Below are 14809 nucleotides of genomic sequence, written 5' to 3'. Positions count from 1 at the left end.
GTTCATTTTGTCCATGAGACCCACCTCTTGTTCCCTCGATTCTATTACCACTAAGTGCTAATCATCTGACTTCACTACCTGGCTCCCATGTTAGTTGCTTTTGTAAATGGTTCTCTTTCTTCAGGTATTGTCCATCTCTCCTTTAAATCTGCCATCATACCCCTCTCCTCAAAAAACCAACACTTGAGCCCGCCGTCCTTGCAAACCACTGCCCTCAGTCTCACTACAGTCTCACTAGTCACATGTAACATCCTATGTGACTGTGACAAAGGTAAACTCGCCCTCCTATCCTTCTCGACCTGTTTAGCCTTTGACACGGTTGACCACACCATCCTCCCGTAACACCTTTCCACTGTTATCCAGTTGGGTGGGACTGCTCTCATATGATTCCATTCTGATCTAACTGCAGTCAGAGAATCACTTGCAATGTTCCTGTTCCCGCACCACTAGCTCTGATTTCCCCAATGATCTATCCTTGACCCCTTCCTATTTCTTATCTACATGCTGCCATTCGGCGACATCATTCAAAAACACAGCGTTAGTTTTCACATGTATGTTGACGACCATCAGCCCAACTTCACCGCCACCTCTCTCAACTTCTCCACTGTTGCTAAATTATCAGACTGCTTGTCCGACATCCAATACTGGATTAGCAGAAACTTCCTCAAATTAAATATTGGAAAGACTGGAGTCATTGTTTTCAGTCCCCACCTCAAATTCCATTCCCCAGCTACTGACTCCACCCTGCACCCTAGCAACAATCTTGAGATTAACTAAATTCGTTTGCAACTTTGCTGTTATAGCTGATCCCAAGCTGAGCTTCCAGTCTCATATTTGTGCCATCACTAAGACCGTCTATTTCCACTTCCATAATATCGCCCAACTTCACCCTGTCTCAGCTAATTTGCTGCCGAAACCCTCATCCTGTACCCCCGTTATCTTTAGACTCAAATATTCAAATGCACGCCTGGCTGGAGTTCCAAATTCTACCCTCTGTAAACTTTAGATCATCCAAAGCTCTGATGCCCGTGTCTTAACTTGCAACAAGCCACATTCCACTAGCACCCCTATGCTCGCTCACCTACTTTGGCTCCTGGTCAAGCAACGTGACTTTACATTTCTCATCTTTGTTTTCAAATCCCTCCATGGCCTTGCCCATCCCCATCACTGTAACCTCGTCCAGCCTCACAACCCTCCAAGGTATCTGCACTCCTCTAATTCTGTACATTCCCAATCATAATTGCTCCATCAGTGGTAGCCATGCCTCAATTACCTAGGCCCCAAGCTCTGGAATTCTTTCCATACAGCTCTTCACCTTGCTTTCCTCCTTTAAGACACTCCTTAAAATCTTCCCTTTTGACCAAGCTTTTGGGTCATCTGACCTAATATCTCCGTATGTGGCTTGGTGTTATAATTTGTTTATAATGCTCCTGTGAAGCATCTTAGAGCATTTTATTACATTAAAGTTGTGATATAAATATAAGTTGTTGTATAGACTAGCTGCTAACAATGCTATGGCCTAGCATAAAGATAGCTACTGCTACGTTTCTGGTTAACATAGCGGCTCATCAGGCTGTTAACATTTCCTATTCTCAAGCAAAGACTGCGAAGATACAACAACAACCAACTAGCTGTTCTCATTCCATAAAATGATGGATATTCACTGGCCAGTTTTGTGTGTTGTCTAACAAAGGCAAGAGAACTCTATTTAAGATACACAACCATATCCAATATCTTCTTCTTATCATGTCCACGGACAGTCTATACATGGCCCAGCCAAAATTGGACATATTTTTGCGCCTTGTTGTTGAATTTGGCAAGATCTGCAACAGTGCAGGGTTCCTCTAGCGATAGGCATTGCAGGAGATGTTGCATAGTCTGTGGCTCAGTTCCACATTCACAAGTTGTCGGGCTGGTTGTATATCCCCATTTGCTTAGTGACACCTTTGAACGACCTACACCAGTCCTAAGTCTGTTAAGGCACTTCCAGGTTGCCCAGTTGCAACTAGTTCCTGGGGGAAGGATTTCATCTGGTAGAATTTCCATCGCTGGGGGTTGTTCGAGACTGGCAAGCTGGTCTTTCCACAAGGCGATGCGGGCTTCAGATGGGGTTGATTGTAATGGAATAACACTGTTCATGAAGCTCTTCCTTGACTTTAGGCGGCTGGGTGTAGGTGCATGACCATGTAGAGGGTGCCTCTCATCTGATGTTTGACAGAGTCACTCTTTCTTGCTGGCTACCATTCTTCTTATATCAGGGGGAGCGATACCCGCCAGGATATATAGGCTGTTGGTGTTTGTTGGTTTTAAACAACCTGTGATAAGTCGGCAGCTTGCATTCAGAACGGCATCCATCTTCTTAGCATGAGTAGATCTTTCCCATGCAGGGCAGGCATATTCGGCAGTGGAATAGCAAAGAGCAAGTGGAATGTATGTGGCTTGTTACAAGTTAAGACACGGGCATCAGAGCTTTGGATGTTCTAAAGTTTATATCCAATATAAAAACATGTTTTATCCATTTTACCTAAAGTCATGTAGAAAAAAAGTAATATAGAACTTTCCTTGTTTGCTGTATGACAAAACTATGTTCCTATCAGAATGGCTAGTCAACCCAACAACTCCCCCTCAATGAAGCATTAAATTCTCCTAATCTCCCAAGATTGAACACCTACTCTGGGTCTCAGTGAGGAAATTGGAATCTGACCCAACTATTTTCCCTTTAATCATATTTCATTTGAGGAGAGTCTTCTCCATATATGTAGCCAAACCATTCAGCATGGTGGTTGCTCTCCTTCTTAATCTAACTATAATTATTTCTGGATTGTTTAGTGAAGTTTTGTGTTCACTAAGCCTTCTTATGCAATGCACAAAACATCTGTGTTCTTTGCGCATATAGAAGAGGTCAACTATATGTTCGAAAGTTATCTATACCGATATTTGATGGCTCTATGTGAATTAGTATAGAAGCCTAACTCATTTTCAATGCCACATTTTGCATAATTACATGGACTTTCCAATACTAGTGTAAGGTTAGTCATGACTGGGTGTAACGTACAATTACTAACCCTACAGTACCTAACTAACTGGAAAATGCAACATTGTTCAAGCTAATTGGATCAGTCACAAAGAAATTGGAATGTATAAAATTTTCTAAATGGTAGACAGAAAATGTTTATTGTTTCATTAATCTATATTGGAAAAAGTGGACTGACGCAGGTGCTCACAACTGCCACTTAAATGGTTAGATATCTAATGCAAGCATAATGGTAAGTCATAGTAGAAACTAAGACCGGACTAAAAACTATAATAAACCATCTTACCTTTTTAGTGACTAAAAGCCTGCTGAATGGCAGGCTGAATTTGTTGATGCCCCCAGGTATCCGGCTTTGTTGCAAAACCATTAGACCTGGGCATGGCCATGAGTAACGAGAATCTCTCCATCTCAGAGTATGGATCTCATGGGTGCACCGCTTCCATGTCACAGGCTTCAGTCTGACCAACAATCTTCTCATCATCATCATCACCAACTGGGAATAAAATCATTTATTTATAAAGCATTTTAAGATTGTCAATATTGATAAAATTCTTAAAAGTATTTATAAAATGTACAACTCATTGGCTGTAAAGTACTTTGAGGTTTTCTGAGGAAGTTAAAGTGTAAACAGAATATCATTTTTTCCAATTATTACTATGGGATACTATGAAGCAGGCTTGTGGGGGCTGTGTGTATGTTGTGTTTGTGTGTAACTAATTTAATTAGATTGAAGACTGTCAGACTGCAAGGTTTAAATTATCAAAGGGTTAAGTGTAAAGCAAGCTTTTTAAAGTGATGAATGAGCTAAGATGGGGACCAGCACATGCAGTATGAATAGGAATTTGCATTAGGAGATAAATGAGGAGTGAATTTGCAGTTATTGAATTTCAAAGAGAGGGAAAAAGGAAGTTTTACAACTGGCAATGATCATAACTAAAAAAACTAAAAGTCATTAAGATTATTCTTCCCAAAAGTAGTGGCCATAAAGACAGCATGAAGGATTTTTAGATTCTGCAAAAGGTAACTTTCAAAAGACAGTTAAGAACAATGGGTTTAAAGATGAAAGGGGAAAAGGTATTTAAGGAAAGATTGAAAGCTGTATGTGTGTGTGGTCATGTGATTTTGAAGAGTGTGCTGTGTGAGCACAATCTTGTGAAGGAAGCAGCTTCTAGCCACCCCAGAGAAGTGTCTGGTTGTTCCAGAAAGCAAGGTTTTGTTAAAAGCCTTGGATTTCCATTGTCGAGTGAGAGGGAGAGAGAAGCTTGTGAAATACCTCTCCTATAGCAACAGTGGGTGCCTTGTGGTAATATTACTGGATATTGTATAGATTAAGAATCTCTAGGGACTGTTGCCCGGAAAAGGGTGTTTATTTGTGAGTCTAGCTAAGTAGAAATCTTTAAGGAAATGTTGTAAGACTAAATTTAACTGTGTAACTGTAATCTTGCGTGTTTAAGTTTTACTTTCTTTTGTTAATAAATGTTTTCATTTAATTTTTAAAATCTCCAAAAGTAGTAGTGGATCTTTACTGTTGACTTGAGTACACCTACTTCTTGTGATAAAAATACAAATTGCAAATCGTTGTTATAGCTTGGCCAAGTTTCCCTTTGGGATTTGGTCAGCCCAGCAAATACCACCTGCCATATCATAACACAAGGGCACTATATAAATGCAAGTTTTTTTTTATATAACAATGCATTTTTACAATAAACATTGCACTTTCACCATTTTAAAATGGTATTTTAAAATTATTCAGATTATTATTATTATTCAGATATTTTAAAAATCTAAACATTTAAATTATTAATTAAAAAGACAGTTAAATGGTTAAGCTAATAAAGACATAAAGACAACAAAGATCCCAGTGTTGATTTGGACTGAACTAGGCTATTTCTGCTTGTGCGCATCTATACGAAATTCAGTTAACAAGTTAGGTGTATAAGGAAAGAGGAATAAAGGAATATAGAAAGAGAGCTGTGGAATCAAGATTATTTCTCATGTGAAGGATGAATATGTCCTGGTTACTCCAGCCAGGTTCTGATATCCTGCCCACATAGCCATGCTCATTTGTGAACCACAACAGTGGTCTTCATAAATGTTGACACATTTCAATCATCAAATCTGCTAGTGTATTTCAAGCATCACAAGTCTCCCCGGAGAGTTTCTCCTATTCTCCATCCTATATCATTTGCATTTAAGTGTTTTCTGTTCCTCTTCATTCAAGAACCTTCAATCACTGAAAATATTCTCTTTCTATCTATTCCGTTCCATCCTTTATTTTAAACTCCATCAAATCACCTCAATCTCCTAACAAAAAAAACTTTAATTTTTCAAGTGTTCCTTCATATTTGTATTTCCTCATACCACATATACCACCTACTTCCACCTCTGTAACATCACTTGATTCTACCCTGCTGTAGCTCTCCTGCTACTGAAATCCCCAACCCATACCTTTGTTCTCTCTAGACTTGACTATTTCAATGCTCACTAAATTGATTCCTGAGATGAGAAGGCCGTCCTATGAGGGGAGATTGAGTAGAATGGACCTATTTTCACTGGTATTTAAAAGAATGGGAGCTGATCTCACTGAAATTTATACAATTCTTAAATGACTTGAGAGACTCTTCTCCCTAGCTAGAGAGGGTAGAATTAGGGGTCATTTATTCAGGGTAAGGGATCGGACATTTAGGACAGAGATGAGAAGAAATTTCTTCATGTAGAGGGAATTCTCTATCCCAATTAGCTGTGGATAATCAGTTGATGAATGTATTCTGAGATCAGTGAGCACTGTACCTTCTCTACTGCCTCAACATCCTTCCTATAGCATGGTGCCCAAAATTAGTCTTGCTGAGGTTTTATTTAAATTCACCATTGCATCTCAACTTCTCTATCTCTTGCCTTAAACCAGTATTCTTTTAGCTTTATTTATAGCCTTGTTCATTTGAGGTGTTGCATTTAATGTTTTGTGAACCTGAACCCTGATAGTCTTCTGCTGTTTCACATCATTCAACATTAGGCAGTTGAGCTGGGTACAGCTATCCCAAAGTATAAATATTACATTTTGTAACCAAAATGTACCACCTTATATGTAACAACATTGATTTCCATCTGTCACTATTTTGTCCATACCACTATCTTATCAATATCACCATGCAACATCCTTCAGTCCACAGAATTATTTGCTATGCTTTCCATTTTAGTAATCTACAAATTTCAACACCACTCCTTTGAACTCTACACCAAAATCACAAACCTAAACAAAATTAATCCCAGAATACAACGCTATGAACAATGCCACTCACTTAAAACCGCAAAATAAAAATGCCATAAATTCCAACTCAGAAACAAGAATTGCTGGATACACTCCGTAGGTTAGGCACTATCTATGGAAAGAACAGACAAGTTAACACTTCTGGTGTAGACCGTCATCAGAACTCCTCTCTTTGTTTCCCACTTCTAATGAGTTCTTCATTATTGTTGAAAAGAGACAAGTTGTCGAAGCTTTTCGTCTTGCTCTCATTAGGACAAATGCGAGAATGGCAAAGTTCAAACATTCTCAACAATTTATACTACAGGAGAAAAGGGTGCAGATTGGTTGGCAAGTCGACTGTGATTGGGCAGAGCGTTGCCAAGCAAAAACGACGGGGAACTATAGGCTCCCCAAACACCCAGGTTTTCAAAAAAGGCGCAAGGTTTGAACATATTCCTTTTGTTTCTGAAGAACAGGTCCCAGCGTATGAATGTATGTCTCTTCTACCAAGCATAAATAGCCATGTAACGAGCTCAATTGATTATATTAAGTTGATTGCTACTGTAGCTATTAGCACACTTAGGATTGGTCAGCAAGCTGCCCAATCACAGATTCAAACAGCATGTTCCTTCAGTTGTTCGTAATAGGCAGAGTGCAGACCGTACTCAACCAGCCCGAGCTTGCAAAACCCAAAATAAGCCGTCTACTGTTAGGTATGATACTGTGATTGGGCAACACTTTTTTAATTTTCTAATTTCCTTTTGAATTAGAACCTGCCTCCATCACACTCACAGACGCTGCATTCCAGACCTCAACCTCTCGCTGCTCATGCTGCTCTTGCTTCTTTTGCCAATTACATTAAATCTATGCCCTTTTGTTCTCAATCCTTTCACAAATAGGAACAGTTTATCCCTACCTACTCTGTCCAGACCACTCATGATTTTGAATACCTCTATAAAATCTCCTCTCAGCCTTAATTAAAAACTGAAAGTTCGAGAAAAACTCAGCAGGTCTGGTACCATCTGTGGAGAGAGGGACAGAGTTAATATTTCAAGTCCAATTTGACTTTTCTTTGGAACTGAAGACAGGTAGAAAGGTGATGGGTTTTATGCTGCAGGGTGGTGGGAGGCGTTAAGTGGAACAAAGGAAAGCTCAGGTAAGAGGGTGGAGGAGATTAATTACCCAAGATGTCATGGAACAAAAGGCAAAGGGAGTAGTAATGGTAGTAGTAAAGGAACAAAGCATTGGTCCAGAGTAGGTGTTAACAGCAGAATAAAGGTGAGCTCTGAAAGCAAAAACATGAAAACAAAGATATGAATTGGTGCTTGGGCTGGCGGGGCGGGGGGGGGGGAGATTCAAAATGGAGGACAAAGTTCATGGTCTGAAGTTGTTGGACTCAATGTTGAGTCCGGAAGGCTGAAAATTGCCTAACTTGAAGATGAGCTACTGTTCCTCCGGCTTGCATTGGTCTTCACTGCAACACCGCAGCAGGTTGAGGACAGGAATGTGAGCAAGATGGTGAATTTCCATCAGCATCCTTGGATACATCCTATCTGATCCTGGTGCCTTATCAACTTTAAGTACAGACAGCCTATCTATCCTTCTCCCTATCAGTTTTAAACCCTTCAAGTGTCTGAATTACCTCCTCTTATTCCATGGCCTGGGTATTATCTTCTTCCTTTGTAAAGACAAATCCAAAGTATTAATATAATACCTTCGCTATTCTCCTTGTTTCCATGTGTAAATCTCTTTATTGGTCCTTAATCTGCCTTACTTCTCCTTTTACCAACCTTTTACCATTTATATGCCAGCAGAAGATTTTGGAATCGCCTTACATCAGTCTCATTTCATTCGTCCTCTTTGCTTCTTTTATTTGCTTTTTCACCTCCCCTCTGAACTTTCTATATTCAACCTAGTTCTCCATGGTATTATCCACCTGACATCAGTAATAAACACATTTTTTCTTCTTCATCTTAATCTCTATCTCTTTTGTCTCCAGGGAGCTCTGGATTTGTTTGCCCCACCTTTCCCCTTTGAGGGAATATAGCTTGACGGTGCCCGAATTATATCTTCTTTGAAGGTAGCCCATTGTTCAGTTACTGTTTTTCCTGTGAAGCTTTGATTCCGGTTTATTCAGCCCAGATCCATTCTTACCCGATTGAAATTGGCTTTCCCTCAGTTAATTATTCTTACTTCAGATTGTTCTTTTTTCCTTTTCTGTAGCCAACCTAAATCTTTTGATTCAATGATCACTTTTTTTTTTAATGTTCTCCTACTGATATTTGATCCACTTGGCCTACCTCATTCCCAAGAACCAGGTCCAGCAGCGCCTCGCCTTTCATTCGATTGGAAACATACTGCTGTAGAAATTTTTTGTGAACACACTGTAGAAGCTCATGCCCCTCTCTGTCCTTTACACTACTAGCCAGGTCCATATTCGGATAATTAAAGTCCCCCATTATAGGTTGAGAAGGATGAGCAAGGACTATTTACCACAGTCACATAGGATGCCATTTGATTTTGATTAAGGCCATTACAGTATTGTGGTGGGGGTGGAAACCTGACCAGAAGAGTTGTGGGGAAGATAGGCACTCAATTGGGAGACGACAACACATCAAGGACTTTGGCCAGGAAAGGGAAGTTGGAGATGGGACAGTAGTTTCCAAGGACAGAGGGGTTGAAGACAATGTTCCCTATAAGTTGCAGATACACACAGCTGCACAGTAAGCCAGGAGGTAGCACACAAGCTGCTCTCAAGTTAAGATATCAGACGTACAAGGCAAAAAAAAAAGCACATTCAAGTGACCAGGCCATAAACACCCAAAAAAAATTTAGAGGGATCATTAGTCAAGGGTGGATAACGGCAAATTTGATGGGGGTGGATGACCAACTGTCAGGCAAAAAAAATGGGACATTTTGACATGGGGAACCATAGGACTGGGGGTGTCCAGACCATGGGAGCAGGGGGTGCTGTCCAGGCCATTAGAGCTGGGGGGTGGTTGCTGTCCAAACCAGAAGGTGGGTACCACGCATGCACGCAAATCAGAAACGAGGAAGAGAAGAGTCAGATGAAGTCTCCGAAGCAATGGTTTGAAAATACAGGGCAGACAGTGCCCTGGCATCAAACAACCCAGGACACGGGACAACCACCTCAATTATGGGATGGTCCCGTAAAATCCGGGAAGGTTGGTCACACTGGTGGTCTATCACTTTTGGAGAGTAAATTGCTAACAATGTCAGAAATGTTAGGGGACCTGCAATTTGGTGGGAATTAAGTCAAGCGAGCAACAAGTGATCTCATGGACAAGATAAGCTCAGAAAGGAGAATAGGAGAGAAACTAGAGAAAGATGTGGGCTCCGGAATTGAATGGGGATGAGGTACTTTAGGGGAAGTTTAGCTTGTTGGATTAGCTGAAGAGGCGGAAGACACAGCTACCCCCAACAACCAGCAGGACAGAAAATTAGTGGGAAAATATGGGACAAAGCTTTACATATATTGAATACACACAATTCACAAAAAAATAAAGTGCGGGAGGTGCAGGGCCGTTAATAGCAAGAGAATACAAGAGGATCGGGGCTATTAACAGTGAAAGAGTGCAAGAGGAGCGGGGCCATTGACAGCAAGAGGAGGGAGCAATAAAGTGTGAGGTCACAGGGAAAGGAGGTAAGTAACTGGTTGGTGAGTATTTTGCTCCTTTATCTTTCAAAAGTGTGTCAAATATTAACAATTGTACAGTTTTGTTGTTAGTAATAAGATTTATTAATTACAAATTAATTCAGGAAAAGTAATTAATTAACTAACATAATAAAGATGGCAGGACAAATGATCTGTTGCAACTGCAGAATGTGGGCTCTCCTGGATAAAGGTGATCCAGGACAAACCCATTTGCAATATGTGTCTGTGGCTTGAGGAGCTTTGGCTCAAAGTCAATGAGCTGGAGACAGCTGCAGACACTGCAGTACACCAAGAAGGGGGAAGGTTAACTGGACACTTTATTCCGGGAGACGGTCACGCTCCTTACAATAGACAGAATCTTTGAGTTTGTCAATGGTCAGGGACAGGAGGGCGTGATTGCAGGTCAGTCAGGTATGGTGACCCAGCATGTAGTGACAGAAGAGCATCAGCCCCTGAATTTGTCCAACAGGTATGAGGTGTTTGCTACCTGTGTGGATGAGGAGCAGGACTGCAAGGTTGATGAGCGGACTGACCATGGCACCATGGTGAAGGATGCCATTCAAGCAGGTAGAGCAAAGAGGAATGTGGTAGTGATAGGAGACAGTATGGATAGAGGGACAGGTACTGCTCTCTGCAGCCATGACAGGAAGTTCTGAAAGTTTTTTTGCCTGCTCAGTGCCAGGGTTAAGAACATCTCCTCACAGCCGGAGAGAAACTTGGAGTGAGAGGGGGAGAATCCAGTTGTCGTGGTCCATGTGGGAACCAACAACATAGGTCAAACCAAGAATGGTGTTCTGCTAAGAGAATTTGAGGAGTTAGAATCCAAATTAAAACACAGAACGTCAAAGGTAATCATCTCTGGATTGTTACCGGAGCCACGCGCCAATTGCCATAGGGTTAAATAGATCAAAGAATTAAACGTGTGGCTCAAAGAGTGGTGTGGGAAGAAGGGGTTTCGATTCATGGGGCACTGGCATCAGTACCCAGTGAAGAGTGGGCTATTCTGTTGGGATGGGCTCCACTTGAACCAGGCTGGGACCAGCGTCCTGGCCAATTGCATAACTAGGGCTGTGGACAGGAGTTTAAACTAACAGAGGGAGGTGGATGGTTCGGGTAAAGGGAGACTTGGTAATCCAAAGAAAAAGGTTGATGTATCAGAGTAGTTTAGTGATGTGGGACAGGAAGGGACAGAGAGTTTAACAAAAAATGTACATCAGCGAATAAGGTAATTGCAGGGTTAAGAAGTAAAAAAATGAAATTAAAGGTTCTTTATCTGAATGCACAAAGCATCTGCAATAAGATAGATGAATTAGTGGCATAAATAGAGGTAAATGATTTAGATCTAATTCCCATTACAGAAACAAGGTCACAAGGTGATCAAGGTTGAGAAATAAATAAATATTCCAGGATACACAATATTTCAGAAAGACAGACAGAATGGCAAAGAAGGTGATGTAACCCTATAGTAAAGTATGATATAAGGACATTAGTGAGAAAGGATCTGGCCTCAGAAGATCACAAAGTAGAATCAGTATGGGTGGAAATTAGGAATAGCAAGATTCTGCAAACACTGGTGGGAGTAGTTTATAGGCCCCTAACAGTAGTTTTACTGTTAGACAGAACCATAAACAAGAAATTATTGGAGCTTGTAACAAAGGAAATATATAAGAACATGAGGCATAAGAAGTAGGAGCAGGAGTAGACCATTCAGCCCCTTGAGCCTGCTCCGCCATTCAATAATATCATGGCTGATCTTCTTGTGTTTCGATTTCCACATTCCCATCTAACCCCAATGATCTTTGATTCCCTTGTCTAACAAGAATCTATCTACCTCGGCGTTAAAAATATTCAATGACCCCGCTTCCACCACCTTCTGAGGCAGAAATGTAATAACTGTGGGGGACTTTCATCTTCATTTGGATTGGGACAATCAAATTGGCAAGAATGGTCTAAAAGATTAGTTTGTAGAATGTTTACATGACCGTTTCTTGGAGCAATACATTGTGGAACCAACTAGGGATAAAGCTACCTTAGATCTAATACAGTGTAACCAAGCAGGGTTAATTAGTAATGTTGTAGTAAAAGATCCACTGGGAAATAGTGGCCATAGTACCATTCAATTACAGGTTAAGTTTGAAAGTGACATATTCCAATCACGAACAAAAGTCTTAAACTTAAGCCAAGCCAATTACATAGGCATGAGGGGAGAATTGGCTAAAGTTAACTGGGTAAATAGACTAAAAGGTGTGGAGGTAAATGAACAGAGAAAAATTTAAAGAAACAATTAAAAATGTTCAACAAAGATATATTGCACTGAAGAACAAAACCTCAGCAAGAAGGACCCCTCCGTGGCTTACTCAGGAAGTTGAGGATAGTGTTAGATTAAAAGAAGAGGCTTACAATGTTGCAAAAAACAATAGTAAGTCTGAAGATTGGGAGTGTTTTAGAAAGGACCACCAAAAGTTGGAAAAAAGGACAAAATAGAATATGAGAGTAAACTAGATTGTAAGGGCTTTTATAAGGAAACAAAAAGGAAGAGAGTAGCTAAAGTAAATGTTGGTCCCTTAGAAGCAGAGAGGAGAAATTATCACAAAGAATGAGGAAATGGCAGAGGCATTGAACAAATATTTTGTGTCTGTCTTCACGGTAAAGACACAAATTCCATACTTGAAATAGACAATAACCTAGGGGCTAAAAAGTGAGAAAATTAGGGAAATTAACAGCAGAGACAAAGTATTGGAGAAACTTAAGGGTCTAAAATCTGACAAATTCCCGGATCCTGATAGAACCCAGGCTGTAGGCTAATAGGCAAAATAAGGACGGATGGAATTGGGGGTAATATATTAGCATGGTTAGAGGATTTGTTAGCCGGTAGAAAACAGAGTGAGCATAAACGGGGCTTTTTCAAGTTGGCAGGCACTGAATAATGGAGTGCTGCAAGGATCAGTACTGGGGCCTCAGCTACTTACAATCTACATTAATGACAGACAGTAATGTATCTAAATTTGCTGATGATACCAAATTAGGTAGAAAGGTAAGCTGTGGGGAGGGCACAGAGGGGCTGCAAAGAGATTTAAACAGGTTAGGTTAGTGGGCAACAAGGTGGCAGCTGGAGTATAATATAGGGAAGTGTGAAGTTATTCACTTTGGTCGTAAGAATACAAAAGCAGAATATTTTTTCAAAGGTGAGAAACTTGTAAATGTTGATGTTCAAAGAGACTTGGGTGCGCTGGTACAAGGAATGCAGAAAGTTTGCATGCAGGTGCAGCAAGCTATTAGGCATTTGGCATTTTGGCCTTCAGTGCATGGGGATTGGAGTACAAGAATAAAGAAGTCTTGCTCCAGTTATGGAGTTTTGGTGAGACCGCATCTGGACTACTGTGTGCAGTTTTGGTCTCCACATTTAAGGATATACTTGCATTGGAGGTGGTATAGCGAAGGTTCACTGAATTGGTCCCATAGAAGAAGAGGCCTATGATGAGAGGCTATGTAAATTAGGCTTATATTCTCTGGAGTTTAGAAGAATGAGAGGTGATCTCATTAAAACCTACAAAATTCCAAAGGGGCTTGATAGGGTGGACACTAAGAGATTGTTTCCATTGGTCAGTGAATCTAAAACATGGGAACACAGTCTCAGGATAAGGGGCCAATTATTTGGGACCGAGGTGAGGAGAAATTTCTTTACTCAAAGGGTGGGGAATCTTTGAAATTTTCTATCCCAGTGGATGCTCCATCGCTGAATACATTGAAGGCTGGGATAAACAGATTTTTGGCCTCTCTGGGAGTTAAGCGATATGGGAAACGGGTATGAAAATGGAATTGAAGCCCAAGATCAGTCATGATCATATTGAGTGATCTTCATCGTTAGGGGGTTTGATAACAAGTGTGAAGATATCTTGCTGCAATTGTACAGAGCCTTGGTAAAACCACATCCAGAGTATTATGTACAGTTTTGGTCTCCTTATCTAAGGAAGGATGTACTTGCCACAGAGGCAGTGCAGCAGAGGTTCACCAGACTAATCCCTTGGATGGCAGGATTGTTTTACGAGGAGAGATTGAGGAAATTGAGCCTGTAATCTCTACAGTTTCGAAGAATGAGAGCTGATGTCTTTGAAATTGACAAAATTCTTACAGGGCGTGACAGGGTGGATGTGAATAGGATGTTTCTCCTGGCTGGTGAGTCTAGACCTAGGGAACACAGTCTCAGGATAAGGGGCAGGCCATTTAAGACTGAAATGAGGAATTTTGTCACTCAGTGGTTGGTGAATCTTTGGAATTCTCCACTCCAGAAAGCTGTGGAAGCTCTATCATTGAGCATGTTCAAGACAAAAAATCAATAGATTTCTGGATACTAATGGCATCAAGGGATATGGGGAAAATGGTTTTTGAGATAGATGATCAGCCAAGATAAAAGCAAAAAACTGCGGATGCTGGAAATCCAAAACAAAAACAAAATTACCTGGAAAAACTCAGCAGGTCTGGCAGCATCGGCAGAGAAGAATAAAGTTGACGTTTCGAGTCGTCAACTTTGATCAGCCATGATCTGTTTGAATGGTGAAGCAGGCACGACGGGCCGAATGGCCTATGTCTGGTCCTATTTCTTATGTTCTTATCCTTGCATTCGCCAAACGTTATTAACCTCCGCGACCTACCGATCGGAGCTCAGCTGATAAGCTACGATACCGGGCATATTAACTAGTAATTTATCCGCGGTAATACCTGATACTCTTCACCTTCTGGAAGCCGCCATTATAGTTCCCACAATACACATCGTCGCTGAGCAACAGGAAACGAGTGAAGCCGCGTTTCGGCCATCTTAATAAAGGAGACCCTGTTCGATGGCCGAGACCGA

The 14809-nt window shown here is 40.9% G+C and overlaps 1 protein-coding gene across 6 annotated transcripts in view; it reads right to left on the bottom strand.

Annotated features, from left to right (window-relative positions):
- mtif2 (mitochondrial translational initiation factor 2) overlaps positions 1 to 14758 on the bottom strand; it is a 68975-nt gene extending 54217 nt beyond the window's left edge. For 2 of the 6 annotated variants that reach the window (XM_078556938.1, XM_078556943.1), the window contains exons 1-2: positions 14610 to 14725; positions 3321 to 3527 (exon numbers count right to left, since the gene is read on the bottom strand). In XM_078556938.1, the coding sequence (XP_078413064.1) occupies positions 3321 to 3521 (201 nt within the window). In that variant the 5' untranslated portion in view covers positions 3522 to 3527; positions 14610 to 14725. Of the gene's footprint in view, positions 1 to 3320; positions 3528 to 7923; positions 7943 to 14609 lie in introns of those variants that run through there. The other 4 variants (XM_078556939.1, XM_078556940.1, XM_078556941.1 and 1 more) reach the window with 4 other exon arrangements.
- Positions 14759 to 14809: the final 51 nt, after the last annotated feature.

Source organism: Cetorhinus maximus, chromosome 14, assembly GCF_964194155.1.
Source record: "Cetorhinus maximus chromosome 14, sCetMax3.hap1.1, whole genome shotgun sequence".
In the NCBI taxonomy this organism is placed as follows: Eukaryota; Metazoa; Chordata; class Chondrichthyes; order Lamniformes; family Cetorhinidae; genus Cetorhinus; species Cetorhinus maximus.
The sequence above is the reverse complement of the archived record's forward strand: the minus strand, read 5'-3'. Positions and strand labels throughout refer to the sequence as shown.